Source organism: Thamnophis elegans, chromosome 4, assembly GCF_009769535.1.
Source record: "Thamnophis elegans isolate rThaEle1 chromosome 4, rThaEle1.pri, whole genome shotgun sequence".
In the NCBI taxonomy this organism is placed as follows: domain Eukaryota; kingdom Metazoa; phylum Chordata; class Lepidosauria; order Squamata; family Colubridae; genus Thamnophis; species Thamnophis elegans.
Window position 1 is genome coordinate 115907820 of NC_045544.1, and position 21497 is coordinate 115929316.

The window sequence follows — 21497 nt, forward strand, 5'->3', positions numbered from 1 at the left end:
TGGTTTTGATGATTAAACAGAAGGGATTAGAAAGAAGAGAGGTATGTTGTAACCATGGAGGTAAAGTTATAGCAATAGTCATAGCCCTTAGACTTATATACTGCTACACAGTGCTTTACAGCCCTCTCTAAGCGTTTGCTTTATATTTTTTCTATATGTTTCTTTCTTGCACTTCTCTTTGATTCCTTTTTCTTTCTTTATATTAGCTTATGTTAGGTTTGTTTATTCTTTAAAAGATCTTTGATAAAACAATATATAAAAGGAAACATTGTTTTGGACCTAGATCTGATTCTCAAAGCAAAAATATGTATGATTATGTCTTCCTGACCCATTTATTATTTTCCCAACTGTAGAGAATGGTCACTTCCTAATACTTATTTTTCTGCTAAAGACGGAAGGAGATGTAGTCAAACTGGTACCAAAGTCACCATTCGTAAGCCATATAATACCATTTAGACTGAAGAGACTATGCAGTTTTTAGGCAAGATTGGGTCAAGTATGTTAAGTTCTAGAATAGGGCACATTTGTAATTAAATTATAAAAACACAATTTCAAAAATTCAAGTTCCTGTTGATATACAGATACCCATTTGTTATACTCCTCTTGACAATTATTCAGCTCCTGCTTCTATTCTATTGTCAAAAAGTTCATATGATTAAGATACATTCTTTGGAGCAGGATTTCTCAACTTGGCTATTTTTTAAAGTGTGGAATTCTGGGAGCTGAAGTTCACACATCTTAAAAGTTGCCAAAGTTGAGAAACACTGCTCTGAGGCAAAGGAACAAATTAGCTTTATTTCCTATGTAACAGTCTTTTTAAAAGATCTTGAAGCATTTAAGAATAAAATATGACTGCAGCAAAACAGTCAGACATGGAAGAGTAGAAATCAAACCTCTCCTCAGAAGCCTGGATCTTTACATGCGGCGGTTGCCGCTGACATTATTTATATGTTGCTGGCACCTTATTCCACCCCAATGTGTGCGAGAGAGAAAGGGCTCTCACAACCTGTGCTGTCTAATGACAAAATATTTAAAAAAGTAAATTTCTATAGTATCACTTGCTTATCTTATAACTTAAGATCATTTCCATCAGTTATATATGTTTTGATCAATATCTATGTATATCTTGTAAATTTGATTTAGCGCTCTTGATCATTTAAATATCAATATTTAAATGGGGTTTAAATATTGATTCTGATTTCCAAGGTAGCCCACAATGTTTATTCCTCTCTAGGGCCTATTTATTTATAAAAACGTTGAATAGGATAGATCTAACACAGAACTTAATGTACTTCACACATTCCCATCTAGGTTAATGTGCAAATTAAATACTCATTGTTGGTACGGTTGCAAGGCCAGCTATTGATCCTTAAATAGCATAATCCAGCCCACAAATTAAAAGTAGTATTAAAAGTAGTAATTTGTTACTTGCCTTGTTCTACTAAAAATTTCAGCATATGGGGAAAACTAGGATATCCTTGAAAGACCAAGCAGAGATTGAATGCAAAATATGTAAGACCTACCCCAATATTCCCAGGAATGTATGAATGAATACATCCTAAGGAAACATGAACAAAAAAACCAGCTCTTTCCTTCAGAAATATTTAATTGTGCTGATAAAATCCTAACAATTTCTTTTTTAATCACAGTGTGAAAAATGCCCTTGCCCAGTACTGCCCCACAGAAAAGGATTCGGGGCAGCTTAAGAGGCAGGATGCTACACAGCAACTAAAGCTCCCTGGAGCAGCAGTTCATCGTGGGAGATGATGGGCAACACCAACTTACCAGGCAGGCACTCCAAATCCCACCATACTTCACACTACACCCTGAAATGCAGCTTGGCACCAAAGCATAGGTCAGAAAGGGCAGTCCCAGTTGCCAGGGGACAGCCCTGGCAGGGCAGTTTGCCTCCCTGGCACTGGGAGGCAGGGAGCCCAATATCCCCTCCTCCATCATGAGTTAGGCTTTGACAAGGGCACAATATGGCTGGCTTAAAAAACATAAAATACCAAGATTGGAAGGAGAAAGAATGACTGGGAATAAAGACTGCTGGGCTGGCAACATTCATCCATTTTTCTTTTCCTTCAGTGCTGGGGGAATAATACAGGCTAAACAAAGAACCGTTCTGCTGCTGGAGAAGGGGAAGCTGTTCCTTGGGCCCAAAGAGGCGGAGCTAAAGTGTCTCTCTTTCTTTCAAGCCAGCCCCTTTGCAAGGTCTGAGTATGCCTGTGGCCATGTTCCCTGAGAAGATTTATGACTCTGAAGCAGGCATTCAGGCACCCTCACCAAAATCACTGCACAGCATCACAACTGGAGAGGGAGCTCTTTGTCCAGAGTCCAAATGATTGGTAATTCAGGACTGGGCAGAATGTCTCTGGAATGGTTGCTGGAATAGGAACTGTGCTGTGACTGGAAACCGAGCTCTGATGGAGGGAAGAGAAAGTGAGGTTAGAAAAGGAGGAGCAAGATAGAAAGCTCTAAAGCGAGTTTGCCTACTAGAATGGACAGATGTTTGTACTGGGCTTAAGAAATGTCTGCTGTTGGTCTGTGCACAGCATTCATGATCTGGAGAAAAGGATGCCTCTTCTTCTTCTGAATAATCTCTCCCAGCACTAACCAGTGAATCAGTCACCAAAACAGAAGAGACTGAGTGGGAGACAAAGCCAACTATCGACACATAAAATAAAACAATTGTTCAGGGTGGCCTTAGCCTTAGATGTCAGGCCTGGAAGCCATCTTTTACACTGGCCCTTCAGGCCTGCCACATTTTCTGCTGGGAAATTGGGAGGGGGGAATTATATGGAGTATGGGAGATATATAGTCTAAATAACATTCCTTTCTGAGAGTGTCAAGGACATCTTACCCTGCACCTGGAGTGGTGTGACTGGGAGGCATCTCCAGTTGGGACGATGCCTGATTGGACCATGTGATGGACATGTGGGTGCGGGGCACGGACTTGAACTTTCTTTTGGGTGGGGAAAACCTGGAAGCTTTTAGATTCCATTTTTCCCAGATGTGCCAATATGACATCTCTAATAAAATGGAACTTTGAGGAAACTCAGGCCTCAGAGTCTTCTTTCGTTAGGGGTGTTAGTTGGAACCCTGACATTAGACACTTGTCTAGAGTAGCATTTCCATCTAAGCGAATATCAATATTGCTACTAATGTGGAATGACTGCATCGGCTACAGGTATTCTTGGCCATGGCTCCCTCATCTTATACTTTGCCCATCTCCACGTGAAGTCAGCTGCATCAATCATCCAGATCAATTTCAGGCATGTAACTATTCCTTTGTGAACTAGGCAGCAACTAGCCAACTCAAACTATCCACATGGCCTTTGATTGGCAAGGGATTTGTTCTATGAACATTCAACAAGCCCAATCGTTACAATAGAAAGTTTCTGAGTGTGTATCCTCATTTATAGTACAGGTAGTCCTCGACATACAATAGTTCATTTAGCAACCATTCAAAGTTAAAACGGCACTGAAAAAAGTTACACAATCACTTTTCATAACTATTGCAGCATCCCCACTGGTTAATCTGAATCAAAATTCAGATTCTTGGAACTTGACTCACATTTATGACCCTTGCAGTGTCCTGGGGTCATGTGATTTTGCAACCTTCTGACAAGCAAAGTCAGCGCGGAAGCCAGATTCACTTAACAACTGTGTTACTAACTTAACTGCAATGATTCACCTAACAACTGGGGCAAGAAAGGTCATAAAATGGGGCAAATCTCACTTAGCAAACGTCTCATTGAGCAACAGAAATATTGGGTTCAGTTGTGGCCCTAAGTTGAGGACTACCTGTATTACAGGTGAAACTCGAAAAATTAGAATATCATGCAAAAGTTCATTTATTTCAGTAATGCAACTTAAAAGGTGAAACTAATATATGAGATAGACTCATTACATGCAAAGCAAGATAGCTCAAGCCGTGATTTGTCATAATTGTGATGATTATGGCTTACAGCTCACGAATACCCCAAATCCACAATCTCAGAAAATTAGAATATTACATGCAATCAATAAAACAAGGATTATACATAGAACAATATCGGACCTCTGAAAAGTAGAAGCATGAATATGTACTCAAGACTTGGTTTGGGCCCCTTTTGCAGCAATTACTATCTCAATGCGGTGTGGCATGGAAGCTATCAGTCTGTGGCGCTGCTGAGATGTTATGGAAGACCAGGGTGCTTCAATAGCGCCCTTCAGCTCTTCTTGGCCTGTTGCCGAGGAGGGCTCCACCGAGCTCCTCAGAGATCTGGTTTGTATATCTAAATAAGATCATAGATAGCACCCCTTTTTGGCTAAGAAAGGGGCAGGGAGGATAGCTCCGTAGGCTAGGGTCTATTCGTAAGCCACAGCCTTTTTCTTTTTTTGGCTGTGGAAAGAGATTAGATCCAGCCGAAGCGGAGCTTTTATCTCCAGCCATTTCTTCTCAGCTGCCTTTTTTTTTTTGGCAGCCCCAGACAGGCTAGCCCCCCCCAGGACAAAACAAAGTTTTTTCAAGCTAGAATTGATACGGGAGGGTACCACCCCTGTGAGATTTATGCTTTTATTACTATCTTAAATACCAGCACCATTCGTCTTAGAGACTTCTTTGTCTAAATAGACCTCAAAATGGCGATTTCTCTCCGTGGATGATTACTGGATGTACTTAGCCGGGTTTATCTTCCTGCAGACCGCTCCTTAACAAAATAAACTCTTCTTCTTTGGAAATAGAGGGGAGCGAAGCGCTGCTTACTTGTTTATTTATTATGGCACCCAGATCAAAGAAGCGTCTTGCTACAAATGTGTCTAAAGAATTTAAAGAATTTTTTCTGGAAACACAGCCTTTGTCTCCTACGCCCTCTACTGGAGAATTTTTAACACAGGAATATCTCTTTAAAATGTTTAATGCCTTTAAGCAAGAAATTAAGGAATTTGTATTGGAACTTTATGATGATCTAAAATCTAAAGTTAATCAAATGAAGGCGAATACGTTTGCAGCCGTGTCTGCCCTGTCAGATTACTCTGCTGAAATAGAGAACAAATTGGAAAGTCTGGAGAAGGCTAATTTTAATTTGACTACCAATATTCAAATTTTACAACAAAAAATTAGAGATAACGAAGAACAGCTTATGATGATAAATTTTAATAGGAAGGCATTTGCAATAAGAGTCAGAGGATTCCGTGAAAAGGAGCAAGAGAATTTGAAACAGACCTTTGCTGAAGCCTTCAGCCATGTGCTGGGAAGCCCGGGACTTAACTTTGATTGGCAGATTCGGAAAATCTATCGCCAGAACTCATTGATAGCGGAACAGCGACAGCTCCCGAGGGACATAATTATACATTTCTCTACAAAAGAATCTAGAAATGCGATTGTGCAAAAGTTTCATAATAACAGTTTCCGAGTTGACGGCCAGGACCTGATTGTTTTCAAAGATATTCCTTTTCAGATGCTGAAGGCAAGAAGGGACTACACCTTTTTAACTAAGGAGCTTAGGAGTCAACAGATTCGATACAGATGGGAGGCCCCTGCCGGTATCACGGTTACATTTGAGAATCAAAGATTTCGTCTTAACTCTGTTTCGGAGGCTCAAGATTTCTATTGTAGGATTCTGAAGGCGGGACTTCCTGACGCGCTTGGAAGAGAGGAGAGACAAGCGGAAGGAGAAGGCAAGCGGCTGGCCATGTGGCTGCAAGATGGAGGGGGTAGCCCCTCCTCCCTCGGAGAAGCAGAAAAACGGAGATCGAGAATTTAGACACTTCAAAATGCTTGCTAAAGTTGAGGACTGAATGGGGGTTTGAGACCTCTCTCCGGTAGAAAAAGCGGACTAATTTTTATCAGAAGGGAAAGCTGGGTGAAACTACTTTGAGCTAGATTCTAAATTAACGTTAGCATAAATTTGATAGTGGTAAACATCAGGCAAGCAAGGGATGAGGGTAAAATTTACGTTGTTTAAAGCTTATTAGAACAGAAAGCCGGTTGGGATTATCTTAAGATAAATGTAAAAAGAATGCGGAATGATTTATGTTGTTTAAACTTTGTTAGATGGGACTATTTTAAAATAGAAGGTTAACTGACTCTTGCTGAAAGTATTATTTGAATATGATCCATGCTATTTAACTTTTATTTGAAGGGAAAGTTGGTTGAAATCGCTCTGAGTTACATTTTAAACAAATGCTAGTATAAATTTGATAGTGGTAAATATCAGACAAGTAAGGGATGAGGGTAAAATGCATGTGGAATGAACTACGCTATTTGTGGTAAACATCAGACAAGCAAGGGATGAGGGTAAAATTTACGTTGTTTAAAGCTTATTAGAACAGAAAGCCGCTTGGGATTATCTCAAGATAAGTGTAAAAAGAATGCGGAATGATTTATGTTGTTTAAACTTTGTTAGAAGGGACTACCTTAAAATAGAAGGTTAACTGACTCTTGCTGAAAGTATTATTTGAATATGTGGAATGATCCATGCTACTTAAATCGCTCTGAGTTATATTTTAAACAAATGCTAGTATAAATTTGATAGTGGTAAATATCAGACAAGTGAGGGATGAGGGTAAAATGCATGTGGAATGAACTAAGTTATTTAAATCCTATTAGAAGAGGAAGTCGGTTGGAATTATCTTAAGATAGAAATTGATTCCTGTGTAAAGTAATATCTGATCTACGCTGCTTAACTTTACTAAGAAGGGGAAGTTTGGTTAGATTATTTTGAATTACTGTTTGAAAAGGGGGTAAAGAAAGATCATTTACGCTGTTTAAATTTTACTAGAAGGGAAAGTTTGATTACTTGTCTGTAAAGTTATATTTGAATATATGGCATGAACCACGTTGCTTAAATTTTATTGGAAGGGATCATGAGGTTTAGGAAGAGGAACGGGAGAATCTACAGAAGGTTGGGGTAAATAGCAAAGAAGTAAGAGACGAGAATAAAATATAGATAGAATGATTTATACTATTTAAGCATAGATAAAGATGGGGGGCTGAGATCAACGCAAAGAGTGGTTTCTTTTTTTTCTTTTTTCTCTTTTCTCTTTTATTTTCTCCTTTTTTTTTCTCTGCTTTTTTTTTTTCTTTTGATATATTACTTTTATTTTTTAATCCATATGTATACAAGATATTTTAGACAGAAGGTAGTGCCAGGTGTGGGCCCTGGGAAGTCGGGAGGATTAGGGATGGGGATTGTGGGGGGTGGGGTGGGGGGGTGTTAACATAGTCTTAATAAGAACAAGAATGTATTTATATACGGTGGTTCTTTTTTTTTTTTTTTCCTTTTTTTTTTTTTTTTTTTTTTCCTTGGTTCATTTTACTTTTATCAGATCAAACAACACTCGAATAAAGGCATACACCAAGGAGGGAGGTAGAGGGAAAGAAGAGGGAGGAGTAAGGAAGGAGTAAGGGGAATGTAAGGAGGGTGTCCGGGGAGTAAGGGGAGAAGGAAGGTTTGAGGGGAAAGGGAAGTAGGAGGGGAGTGTTAGAGGGAGAAAGGAAAGTTGGAGGGGGTAGATGGGGTGTATGGAGGATGGAAGGGTTAGGTGGGGTTGTGAATGATGAGTTGTGTTTCCTTTTTACTTGTTCGTTTTATTCCCTTTTTCTTTTTTTTCTTTTCTTATAGTAAATACCCTGTATATAAATGATTGCAAATGGAATGTGAAAATTGAATAAAATATATTTAAATAATAATAATAATAATAATAATAAAAAAAAAAATAGCGCCCTTCAGCTCTTCTGTATTGTTCGGTCTCATGTCTCTCATCTTTCTCTTGGCAATGCGCCATAGATTCTCTATGGGATTCAGGTCAGGCGAGTTTGCTGGCCAATCAAGCACAGTAATCCCAGAGTCATTGAACCATGTTTTGGTGCTTTTGGCAGTGTGGGCAGGTGCCAAGTCCTGCTGGAAATTGAAGTCAGCATTCCCATAAAGCTCATTTGCGGAAGGAAGCATGAAGTGCTCCAAAGTCTCCTGGTAGATGGCTGCGTTGACCCTGGACTTAATGAAGCACAGTGGACCAACACCAGCAGATGACATGGTTCCCCAAATCAATACAGACTGTGGAAACTTCACACTGGAATTCAAGCATCTTGCAGTGTATGCCTCTCCATTCTTCCTCCATACTCTGGGTCCTTGGTTTCCAAATGAGATGCAAAAGTTGCTCTCATCAGAAAAGAGGACTTTGGACCACTGAGCAACAGACCAGGTCTGTTTTTCTTTAGCCCAGGTAAGACGCTTCTGATGTTGTTTGTTATTCAAAAGCGGCTTGACAAGAGGAATACGACATTTGAAGCCCATGTCCAGGATCTGTCTTTGTGTGGTAGCTCTTGATGCACTGATTCCAGCCTCAGTCCACTCCTTGTGAAAGTCCCCAACACTTTTGAATGGCCTTTTCCTGACAATCCTCTCCAGGCTGCGGTCATCCCTGCTCCTTGTGCACCTTTTTCTTCCACACTTTTCCCTTCCACATAACTTTCTATTAATGTGCTTTGATACAGCACTTTGGGAACATCCAACTTCTTTTGCAATTACCTTTTGAGGCTTTCCCTCCTTATGGAGGGTGTCAATGATGGTTTTCTGCACAACTGTCAGGTCAGCAGTCTTTCCCATGATTGTGATTCCTACTGAACCAGACTGAGAGGCCATTTAAAGGCTCAGGAACCCTTTGCAAGTGTTATGACTTAATTAGCTGATTAGAGTGGGACACTTTGAGCCTAGAATATTGCACCTTTTCACAATATTCTAATTTTCTGAGATTGTGGATTTGGGGTTTTCATGAGCTGTAAGCCATAATCATCACAATTATGACAAATCACGACTTGAACTATCTTGCTTTGCATGTAATGAGTCTATCTCATATATTAGTTTCACCTTTTAAGTTGCATTACTGAAATAAGTGAACTTTTGCACGATATTCTAATTTTTCGAGTTTCACCTGTAGTACAGAAAGCAGAATTCCATTCCACAGCAGATTTTAACCCACCAGCTCTTCCACAGATCAGTGACGTTCTGGAAAAAGCTCACCCCTGATGCAGAAAGATCCTAGATGTAGCCAAGGGTGTAATACATTTCAGAAAACAAAGGGGGATCCATTGAAGGGGCTGCTATGCAGTAACATATGGTGGTGAGGAAAAGGACCACAAACTCCAGTAGCATAAAGCTTCTTTTAAACCAGGGCTGTCAAACTCCCAGTACGTGGACTGAATGCATCACACGCTGGCCACACCCACGCCCAGTTTAGGGAATGGAGGAAAAGTCCCAATACGTCACATGATGCCGCCATGATGATGTGAGTTTGACACCCCTGTTTTAGAGCCTTCTGAATCTAAACACCACCAGCTGCCAAAAGTCTCCCCATGACTTCCCCACCACACATCAACGATCGTGCCCTGCTTACAAGGTCATGGTTTGCGGGGCTGATTCTCATCTGTAGTGTGCAATGTTGCATTTGCTGTTGGCTGCATTCGGATAGCATCGCCACCTAGGGAAGATACACAGTATGACACACCCATTAACAGCAGCTTCATGAGTTTGAAGCAGAGGAACAGAAGGAAAAGACAACTCTCAATATTCCATTAACAGTAATTATTATGCCCTAGGCCTGAGATTGGCTACCTTATGGGGGAGGAGAGAGAGTCTGAATGGGGGGGGGGGGCTTTCAGGTTATTATTTATTGTATGGAACATCTACATTACATTTTGATACAAAAAACCCACGATAAAAATATGAAACATAAAATCTAAAATATGATAACTATATGTCTAGACTACAGATAGAATTTTTTGCTTCATTTGTTGGCAGCCAGAAAATCAGCAAAGTCTCCATTATAGGCTTTATTTTTAGTATTTTTTAGTATTTTTTTAGTATTTATAGGCCACCCTTTTCCCTGAGGGGACTCAGGGCGGCTTACAATCATTAGGGAGGGGGTGCAATTCAAAATAAACAATATGTGAGCAAAATAAAATAATAAAAACACAACTTGCATTCAACATTCAACACTCGGGTGGGGCAAATTAGAGGCTTATCCCCAGGCCTGTTGGGATAGCCAGGTCTTGAGGGCTGCGCGGAAGGCCTGGACGGTGGTGAGGGTGCGTATCTCGACGGGGAGATCGTTCCACAGGGTCGGAGCTGCAACAGAAAAGGCTCTCTTCCGTGTAGTCGCCAGTCAACATTGACTGGCGGATGGAATTCGGAGGAGGCCCAGTCTGTGCGATCTTATCGGTCGGAGGGAGGTAATCGGCAGAAGGCGGTCTCTCAAGTACTCAGATCCACTACCATGAAGGGCTTTAAAGATGGTCAACAGCACCCTGAAGCGCACCCGGAGATCAACAGGTAGCCAGTGCAGCTCGCGGAGGATGGGTGTTATGTGGGCGAACCGAGGTGCGCCCGCTATCACTCGCGCGGCCGCATTCTGAACTAACTGCAGTCGCCGGATGCACTTCAGGGGCAGCCCCATGTAGAGCACATTGCAGTATTCCAGCCTAGAGATCACAAGGGCTCGAGTGACTGTTGTGAGAGCCTCCCGATTCAGGTAGGGTCGTAACTGGCGGACCAGGCGAACCTGGGCAAATGCCCCCCTGGTCACAGCCGACAGATGATGGTCGAGAGTCAGCTGTGGCTCCAGGAGGACTCCTAAGTTACGAACCCTATCTGAGGGTATAAAATTTGACCCCCCAGCCTGATAGATGGAACATTAGCCAAATTGTTGGGAGGGAAACACAACAGCCACTCGGTCTTGTCCGGGTTGAGTACCAGTTTGTTAGCGCTCATCCAGTTCTTAACGGCCTCAAGACCCTGGTTCATCACGTCCACCGCTTCATTGAGTTGGCACGGGGCGGACAGATACAATTGCGTATCGTCCGCATATTGATGGTATTTTATCCCGTGCCTCCGAATGATCTCGCCCAGCGGTTTCATGTATATGTTAAATAGTAGGGGGGATAAGACCGAACCCTGGGGCACCCCATATTTTAGGGGCCTCAGGGACGATCTCTGCCCCCCGACCAACACCGACTGCGACCTGTCCGAGAGGTAGGAGGAGAACCACTGCAAGACAGTGCCTCCCACCCCCACCTCCCGCAGTCGTCGCAGAAGGATACCATGGTCGATGGTATCGAAAGCTGCTGAGAGGTCAAGGAGAACCAGGATGGACGCATGGCCTCCATCTCTGGCCCTCCAGAGATCATCGGTCAATGCGACCAAAGCGGTTTCTGTGCTGTAACCGGGTCTGAAGCCGGACTGGAAGGGGTCAAGGTAGCTAGCTTCCTCCAAGGCCCGTTGAAGCTGGAAGGCCACCACCTTCTCAACAACCTTCCCAACAAAGGGAAGGTTGGAGACAGGACGGTAGTTATTTAAAATGGCTGGATCCAAGGATGGTTTCTTCAGGAGGGGTCTCACCACCGCCGTTTTAAGTGCGGCGGGGAAGTGCCCCTCCCGAAGGGAGGCGGTTACAACCGCCTGGATCCAGCCACGTGTCACCTCACTGCTGTTGGCAACCAGCCAGGAGGGACACGGGTCCAGAATACAGGTGGAGGCACTCACAGCTCGAATGGCCTTGTCCACATCCCCAGAGGCAACATCCTGAAACTCAACCCAGAGATGGTTTGCCAAGTGATCCTCTTGTGTCCCGGCTGGATCTGCAGCGGTGGAGTCCAAGTCCGACCGAAACCGAGCAACTTTGTCCGCTAAGAATTGGGCATAATCCTCAGCTCTACCCTGCAAGGGTTCCCCCGTATCCCTCCTATTTAGGAGGGAACGGGTTATCCTAAACAGGGCGGCTGGGTGGGACTCAGCGGACGCAACCAAGGTGGCAATATGAGATCTTTTTGCTGCCCTAAGTGCCCTGATGTACTCCTTGGTGCAAGTTGTTAGGAGTGCTCGGGTCGACTCGAACTTATCGGACCTCCACAAGTGCTCTAGGCGTCTCCTCCGGCGCTTCTTCTCCCGGAGCTCCTCGGTGAACCAAGGAGGTCTCCGGGATCCGCTGACCCGGAGGGGCCGTAGTGGCGCAATCCGGTCAAGAGACTCCGATGCCGCCGAGTACCAGGCAGCAGCCAGAGTCTCCGCCGAACTGTGGGCGAGGGTATCAGGAATAACCCCAAGCTCCGTCTGGAACCTCAAAGGGTCCATTTTGGCATTCTGTCACTATGTTGGATAGACTGTTTTTTGGCGCAGCAATCATAATTTGGTGATGGTATTTTGACCCACATATAGAGGGCATCAGCACATCTACTATACCCAGAGAGAATTTGGTTCAGTGTTGTCCATATTGCACCATTTCAAGTTGATTAAAGCAATGGATACAATAAAATCACACATAAGAAACCCTGGGATTTTATTATAATTTTTGTGATGATCCTCAGGCTTTTGGTTTTTTTTTTAAAAAAAACAGTTTTAGGCTTGTCTTTAAGGTTAGTGTGTACAACTTCCATTGGCTCAAGGACTATGCTGAAACTTTGCATAGCATGGTGAGTATTACCAGCTACAGGTACAGCCATAACCCTAAATTCTTTGCATTTCTTAAAGGGTGAAATGCTACACATTTCTGCTTTTTAGCTCTCTTACATTCTTCAAATTCCAAAAATCATTGAATCACACAGTTGAGGATTTGAAAGAGACACATAGATCATCTAGTCCAACCCTGTGCCATGTGTAGGAAAACCAATTAAGCTATATTTGAGAGATGATTATCCAGCTTCTTAAAAATCTTCAGGGATGATAAACCCACAATGTCAGTAGCCAGACTTTTGTACTGGTGTACAGATTTTAACCCCCCCTCTCCAGGAAGCCCCCAGATTTCTTTAAGTAAAAAATAATTTTTATCAACACATTCTGAGGAAATGTGAAAAGTATGAGCAAACCACATGAGGGTTTACACTGCATTCGTTATACTTCTGTCTTAATGCAGATACTTTTTGTGTGTTTCCTGTTCAAATCACTGAAAAATAGTGCTGACCAAGTTTGGGTCAGCATTGTATGCCATTTTCAGTCATTCAAAGCATAGTCTGTATGGAATATTTCCCATTTTCCTATTAAATCAGGAAACCAGCAGAAAAACAGCAGAAAAAGATTATTGATTTCTTCCTGTCATTAGTTGCAGAAATTAAATATTTTCTGCCCAGCTAATTACTTGATCTCCTGGAGATCAGAAGCTAGCAAGAAGTCAGTGCTTGCAGGAGGTCCCTGGAGGACAGGAAATGAGGGGACAAAAGGGCAGAGTTCATGTAAACATGCTCTGTGCATGTGAAGAGTCATACTGGCTGCATCTGACGTACCCTAGAACAGTGGTTCTCAACCTGTGGGTCGGGACCCCTTTGGGGGTCGAACGACCCTTTCACAGGGGTCGCCTAAGACCATCAGAAAACACATATTTTCGATGGTCTTAGGAACCGAGACACCAATTTTATGGTTGGGGGTCACCACAACATGAGGAACTGTATTAAAAGGGTTGCGGCATTGGAAAGATTGAGAACCACTGCCCTAGAAAGAGATGCATATGCCAAAAACTCCACTAACATTTCCTGTGGATCTGGGGGTCAGCCAGTGCATGAAACTGAACTCCATCCTCATCTCAGTGTTTGCCCTAACAATCTCACCATTGTCTTCTGCACGGATCTGGGCCTCCAGGTCTTCAGGATTGACATACTTGTAGGACTCATCATCTTCAGGTGGGCGGCATTTCCCACAACAGAAACAGCAGCAGCAGCAGCAGCAACAGCATGTTAAGAGGCCACAGCACCCTACCAATGTCTGGAGAAGGGACGCAAAAGACAAAATTAGCCTCCTCTTAAGAGTAGTCAGTTACAGACACTCATTGTCAGAGCAATAGCTGGCAGAAAAATAGCTGGAGAAAAGGGTTTGTGTGTATCTGTTCCTCTTCTATGAGCCACCTACCTTGAACCAACACTTGGACATGAGGAAGTAATACTTTACACTTTCTTCCCCAAACTGCTCAGACACGTAGAGTCCCATGGAGCCATATTCATCATAGAGAGGCCGTTTGTTCTCATCGCTGAGAATTGCATTGGCATTATTGATCTCCTTGAACTTCTCTGCTGCTTCTGGATTATCAGGATTCTTATCTGGGTGATATTTCAAAGCCAGTTTCCTGGGGAGAAAGGTGTGGGAATATATATTTAAACTACATCAGCAAACATCCTCCACAGTGTTAACAGATTATGAGCCATCAAAGCTCAAGAAAGTCAACAACTCCTTCTATAATAAGAGCTATTGACTGGGCTCATAGTCTCTCCTTCTGTTCTCCTAGTAAGACCAGTGACACGTCACAGAAAGAGGCTCTAGAGTCAAATGGCTTAGAAAAAAGTGTCGTGGGCAACAGCAGAGTCCTCAAATACCATCAGTAGACAGGTTGATTTAGCTTTAGCAACTTGATCTTCCATCTGGACCACTGCAATGTCCTCAACATGGGGCTGCTCTTGAAGAACATTTGGAAGCTTCAAATGGTGCAAAATGCAGCACTACAAGTTATTTGGTGCATTCAACATCTATTTTCTGTGAGCTGCACTGGTTGCCAGCAGTGTGGCTTTTGATGCAATTCCAGGTGCTGGTTGTCACCTTTTGGAATTAGATTATTTGAGGAACCATTGCCCCTCAATGGTTTCTAGCGAACCAATCCTGTTAGGTCGGATGGGTATATTTAAGGTCCTTTTGCTTTCTTGTGGAATTTAATGATGATGTTGTGTGATTTATTTTTGGTTGCTATGTATTTTAATTTTTGTAATATATACAATTTCTTTTTGATGCCTAGAGTCAGTTGGTAAGATGGGCAGCTATCCAAATTGAATAAATACAATGAAGTAAAAAAAAATAATTTAAATGGACTTCCAGATGTATAGTCTTCAATCCTAAAATTCTCAACAATGGCTGTGTTGGCTGGGGAATTCTGGGAGTTGAACATAGATGCCCTAGTTGAGAAACATTCATCTACCAGTTTAGTAGATCAATATGATTACTAAGAGGACTCAGAGGCCATTTGTGGCTATGATGTGTATGACTTAGAGGATGATTTTTATTTTTTTTAAAATTTACAAATAATCCTCACCTTGTGATAGCAATTGGGACCAGAATCTCAGCTGCAAAGCAAAAGAGTTTTAAGATAGACAACACTGTCTATATGACTGCTTTGGTCAATCACCAAAATCCCAATATTCTTGATTTTTTCATTAAAAAACTGCATGGTTCATTAAGGAGATTCCCAGGTAAGGAGTGCAGGATGTTCAGGGGAGCGAGAAGGCCCTGGAAAGATCCACTTGGGAGCTGAATAACTTTTCTTCCAAAAACCAAGTAAGATTTTCAGTCCTTGAGCAAAGAAACACTTACGTGCAGCCCGCACAGGTCTCTGCCACCCAGTTGAGGCACTTTGCACTCCTTACCTTCCCACACCGACTCTCCATTCTCTGCATGGGTTTCGGCTGCTTGTGTCTCTGGAGGCTGCCTGAAAGAGTGCCTGCCAAAGGAGTTGAGCTCGCCTCCATGCATGGAAGGAAACTGAAAGAATGGGGCTGAAAACTAGTTGTTTCTGCACACAGCTTGCAGAGTAAAGGTGCCATTCTATGGGCCAGGGCTACTGCATTTTGCATCATCACACAGCTGATACCCCAGGACTACTAGATGAAAGACTACCCTGCAGAAGTCCAGCCTGTAGAATAATGCAACGTGTCCTAAAGTGTAAACCTTAATGAGTAATGTACTCCAGAAACGTAATTTCTATGCAACATATTAGCTAAGGGTATGCGAGTCAATTCTGTAAATATCCCCACAGAATTTAGCAGTGCTAGCCTGCTAAGGATTTATCGGAGACCTCTGGTGTTAGATGATGAAAGTTCCCTGCTTGGCTTCTTTCTTGGGCACAGAAGAATGCAAAGCACTCTGTATCTCTGTTTGTGACAATCTGTTCATTGTTTTATATGCAGTTTTTGGTTGCCTCTAACTATCAAAAGGATCAAAACTCAGTGGCTAAGACACTGAGCTTGTCGATCAGAAAGGTCAGCAGTTCAGTGGTTCAAATTCCTAGCACCCATAACGGTGTGAGCTCCCTTACTTGTCCCAGCTTCTGCCAACCTAGCAGTTCGAAAGCATGTAAAAAATGCAAGTAGAAAAATAGGGACCACATTTGGTGGGAAGGTAGCAGTGTTCTGTGCGCCTTCAGCGTTTAGTCTTGCCAGCCGTATGACCACAGAGACGTCTTTGGACAGCGCTGGCTCTTTGGCTTTGAATCGGAGATGAGCACCGCCCCCTAGAGTCAGGAACGACTAACACATAAGTGCGAGGGGAACCTTTACTTTTAATTTAAAACCCAATCCGAGAAAGACAGAATAGGTACCCGACCTGTATGCTTTCTTGATGTCTTCTGGGGAAGCACCCTTTTCCAAGCCCAGGATGTGATATAAGCTCTCTCCAGCCCGTGACATCTTCCTCTGTGGCCGTCCTCCTTCCGCCATCTTGTTCTAAATTAAACAGCAACACAAAGGGCTGAGTTATAGCACAAAAAGGGTGTCATTGTAAAAGACAGTAAATGCATCAGAATGTCTGTTGCCACAAAGAGGTGCAGATAACCCCTGCTCTACACCCCACTGTCAAGGAAGCAAGGATCTGGGAATATTCAGGGAAGGCATCTTGTACTGTGGAAACCTCTTGCTCATGTCCTTTGCTTGAGGATTATATCTTAGTCTGCTAAAAGGATGAGAAAAGAAAGCTTATTGCAATAGAACCTAATTCTGTTGCCCTTAGTAAGCTGCCTTGGTATGAAGAGAAAAAATGGGGAAGTTGCCAAGTAAACAGATACCTTATTCACCAGAAAGTGAAGAAAAATATGAAGCAATAACCATGCCAGGTTTTGCCCTGCTGCTTATACAAAGCAATGCAGGCCCACGGGAGGGAAGATATGTTTTGCCCTCCCACTTTGGTGAATAAAGACTTAGCCTTAAGTCACTGAACCTGTGCATTTTGAATCCCATTTCATTCCACTATAAGAACAGAAACCTTCAATCCATTGCCTAATACTCAAATAAGGCTTCAGCATTTCTTGGTGCTTTGAGGCTGCTTATTCGTGGAACCAGATGACAAAACTGGGCAAGGTTCAATTTTGATTCTAGCCTTGATCTTTCTTCCTCAGTTGAACTGGCTCAACGGAGAAAATGATGACATGGCCATCTATGTCAACGGAAGCAGCTGATCTGTTTTATGGCCATGGTTATTATTTGGGGCCAAAATGGATATTGTTTATTAACCCTGCAGGGCAGTGGCTCAGCTTTTTTCCAAGTACTGTGTTGCAGCTTCATCTAGTTTAAATCAGGATTTTCCTCTAAGCCCAGCCTCCCTAGTAGTACACAGCAAGGCCCTCCTGTTGTGCTTCCAGGCGAGCAAAGTTAAGACAGCCTGAGCAGGCTCTGCAAGACTGAATGTCTTAGTCAGATTAATCCCCCAAAGGCTGAGTCATTTCATTTGAAATGCCAATTGGATGAGCCTGTCCTGCACCAGGTATAGGTTGGGTGAGTTTTCTGCAATAGCCATTAGCCAGCACTGAATTCCTAGCCTACAGAACAGTAAACAATGAGTGTTTGCTGAGCAGAAGTTAAGGAAAGTAAGATTCTATTATTTAACTTCCTAAGCAAGAGTTGTGGTATATATGTCTAACGACTTTCAAGACATTTTGCTGGTTGCCTTGTTTATTGATTTATTGATTGGTTTAATCAGTATGTGTAAAGCAGCTTGTTTCCTTTAATTCATGGGCCACAAAAATATTTATTCACACGCAGAAATCTATTTAATTAACTGATCAGAAAGGCCCTGGGAAAAAGATACCCTTTCTTCTTCAAACCAAAGTTTGTGCCAACGTTATAAAATGTTGGTGCTTGGTTTCAAAAGCTTGTGGAGAGATAAAATCAAGACCTGCAGGTTACAAGCTTTCCAATTGACTTCATTTCCCAGAGCAGCTCCAGTTTCAAAACTCAAAGAAGGAAATAATACACCTTTAGGTCCATCCCGTGTGTGTTTTCAACCTCAAGAGCTTATTTTATCTTAACACCCCTATAAGAAAAGACACAGCATAACTCAAATTGCTCCCTGCCACCACAAACAAAAACACAAATAACAATGTGACAAAGCATTCCCTGTTTGGAGGCTTTAGTGTGTCCCAAACAGATACAATCAATCCTATCACTTGAGTTACCTTACTTGAGGGACATCATCATCATCATCATCATCATCATCATCATCATACTGCATGAGATCTTCACATAAGGAAAACTATGGAGCTTTCTTCCTTTCTCCTCCTCTTTTATTCCAGAGCAGTAAATATAAAGTAAACCTTACTTCCATCTACTAAAAATCTCACAGTTTTATTTAATAAAACTATACATTACAGAAGAACACATTGGTGAGAACTTGTACAAATCCCCAAAGGAGACTTATGTAAAAAGCTGCACTCAGTATTCAAAATGTTATTTCTCTAAAGCTGCCTAAATAAATAGAGGTGTCCTCAATAACAATTCAAGAGTCTTACTTTTGCATTCTGCATGCCAAAAACATTTCCTGCCTCCTGTTAAACAATTCACATTTACTCCCAGAGAAGGCCCTGTCTATTCAGGAAATAAAATAATCTACTTTCCATATCTAGACTAAATTTAAGTTTCTATCACTTAAAGAAATTTGCTAGGTTGCACCTGAACAATAGCAAGTTCCCACTAAGTGGGGATTCTGCATATCACACTTTCCAAAACAGTCACATTCTCAATATTCATAGATTCTTTTAAACGCAAAACTGACAAACAACCTCTTCAAAAGGTATTTTCCTCCATTATTCCTTGTATAAGATTACAAAGAATAGAAATAAGCACATCATAAACCAATCATCAATTATCTAAACAGCACCAAATTTACCTAATAAATATGCTGATGTTTGATAGCTGAATTTCTTAAAGGGACAAATTAACACAAAATAAAACACCCATCATTCAGTTATCAGCCTGAGTTTGGTAAGAAAAGGGGATGCACCAAAGCAGCTGAAATCTTTATTTCCTTTCTTGCTGGCACTACCCAAAGGAATCAGACATTCCCATGATTAACCTGCTTGTTCAGGATATCCCAAATTGATCAGTTATTATTACACAGCCTTTATAATTAAACTGTGATTAGCTTCTAAATTGTAATGAAAAGGTTTTTCCATTACACTGATAAAAATATGCAAAGTTCCCTATTCCCCTACACCAACTCCATAGAGAGCTCCCATATTTTGATAGCAAAATAGGCAGTGGCTTGACTCATAATAGGTTGAAAATAGATGAGCTATAAAACTGTTATTGGAAAGTCTCAGTGCCTGTTCCTCTTGGACAACCTGCTTCCCGGCTCATTCTCCATGCCAAGAACTATTTAAATTATGCTCCAAGGCATAATTTATGGTACAGTTTTTCAAACTTACATTCCATGGCATTCCCTTCCCACTGGAGAATAAAGTTTGGGGGGGGGGAAGTTTACCGAAACAGGCAATTTTCTATCCAAGGAGCTTTGCTTCTTGATCAGGAGTTCTGGGGATTTTGTTTTTCAAAACAGGTTCCAGAGTCTTTAAAGAGAGTTGGAAACCCCCTGATTTACCAGGCTCTATTCTTCCGTAACCCAGGTTATCTTAAACTTCTGTTGTTTGCAGCTTCAATAACTTTTCGCATTCGATTCCTGTTTTTAATGCTCTGGCAGGTCGCCTCCCTCCTTGCATGGCACCATTTCATTTTCACAACATCTGACCTGTTCAATCCCTTCTTTTAGCGCCAAATGATTGTGATGGAAATCAAGTCAATAACTTGTAAGGTCCCAGATAGTGTTCCACTATATTATATTCTTATTACACTTTCCCTTCAAACTGAAACAGTATACGCAGCATTTTCCCACTTTCGCTTTTGCCAGCCGTAGGGTGGGAAAACCATAATCCCCCGTCCTACTACAAACCTGGTTTTCGCCCTGGATCCGCCTCTCTTCAGTCGCGTCCTTTAAAAGTCTTAATGTTACCTTTTACCTACAGTCCAGTAGCCGCTTCCTTCGTAGGGCGCTCGCTTAATCTCTTGGGCCTAAACACTTCCAGAAAATCCTATTATTTCCGCCCGTCAACCGCACTGATTTATATCAAGAGTTTGCAACTCCCTAAACTGCACGGCGCGCGTCTCGCGGAGAACAAGGAAAAGAATAATAATAATAATAACAATAATAATAATAAAACAGGTCTTCGCTCCGGGAGATTCAGAGAAGGCCTGGAGCGCTGAAGCCACGTCTCCCTCCGCCACTCGCTGCTTGACCACCCCACACCACCCCCGCCAGACAGACCGGCCCTCTCGAGCCCACCTACCGCTAGCTCGTTAGTTCCGCTCACGGAAAGCGACCGCCGGCCGCCCGGCCTCCAGGGTGCTCACTGCGCAGACGCGGAAGTGTTTGGATGAAAAAAGTGCCAATGGTGAGTTTGCGCGGCGGGAGGAATTCCGCTGGAGCTCCTGCCTTGAAGACGTCCGGTAAGAAGCTCGCAGGATGCTCGTGTGTCCGATTACAGCTTGATTATTTATTTGTTTGTTTGTTTGTTTGTTTGTTTATTATTTTTATTATTTATTTTTATTATTTATTTTTATTTATTTTTTTTATTTTTATTTATTTTTATTTATTTTTATTTATTTTTATTTATTTTTTATTTATTTTTTATTTATTTTTATTTATTTTTATTTATTTTTTATTTTATTTCATTATTTATTTGTCAACATGTACAAGGTAACAGGTATTAGTATAGACATGGACATTATCGCAAGAGATTGGTACAACTAGATGGATATAAATAAGTATAACATGGCCATGAACACATAAAATGAGTACATATCAATCGGGGCAGTTGGACAGGGACGGTAGGCACGCTGGTGTGCTCATTCCCTCTCCCTTAGGGACTTCTTAGGAAACGTGTGAGGTCCTCGGTGGACAGTTTAAGGGTTAAGTTTAAGATTAAAGATTAACAGAGTTGGAAGGGACTTCATAGTTCATCTAGTCCAACACCAACACCTCTCAGGCAGGAGACCCTACACCATTTCTGACAAATGGCAATCCAATCTCTTCTTGAAAGTCTCAAGTGATGAAGCCCCCACAACTTCCGAAGGCAACTTCTTCTGTTCCCTGGGTTGATTGTTCTCACTGTCAGAAAGTTCCTCTTTATTTCTAGGTTGAATCTCTCCTTGATCAGTTTCCATCCGTTATTCCTTGTCTGGCCTTCAGGTGCTTTGGAAAATAGCTTGACCCCTTCCTCTCTGTGGCAACCCCTCAAATATTGGAACACCGCTATCACATCTATATTGAATTCAACATCTGCAGTGATTCATTTAACAACTGTGGCAAAAAAGTTGTAAATTGAGACAAAACTCACTTAACATTTTTTTCACTTAACAACAGAAATGTTGGGCTTAATTATGGTCATAAATCAAGGACTACCTGCACCACCATTTTTACTATATGTTAGAGATCTCCTATAAG

At 42.0% G+C, this 21497-nt stretch overlaps 1 protein-coding gene across 2 annotated transcripts; it reads right to left on the reverse strand.

Annotated features, from left to right (window-relative positions):
* Positions 1 to 388: 388 nt before the first annotated feature.
* Positions 389 to 20439, reverse strand: DNAJC5G (DnaJ heat shock protein family (Hsp40) member C5 gamma). Of its 2 annotated transcripts, none has more exons than XM_032216183.1 (6): positions 20341 to 20439; positions 16335 to 16453; positions 13881 to 14094; positions 13583 to 13736; positions 9385 to 9468; positions 389 to 2423 (listed from the first exon to the last, which is right to left on the reverse strand). In XM_032216183.1, exons 2-5 carry the CDS (start codon positions 16445 to 16447, stop codon positions 9389 to 9391), a joined length of 561 nt encoding a protein of 186 aa, XP_032072074.1. In that variant the 5' UTR covers positions 16448 to 16453; positions 20341 to 20439; the 3' UTR covers positions 389 to 2423; positions 9385 to 9388. The 2 variants fall into 2 exon arrangements, with proteins under 2 accessions (XP_032072074.1, XP_032072076.1); XM_032216185.1 differs by lacking the exon at positions 20341 to 20439 and adding an exon at positions 19947 to 20305.
* Between the last annotated feature and the right edge of the window lie 1058 nt (positions 20440 to 21497).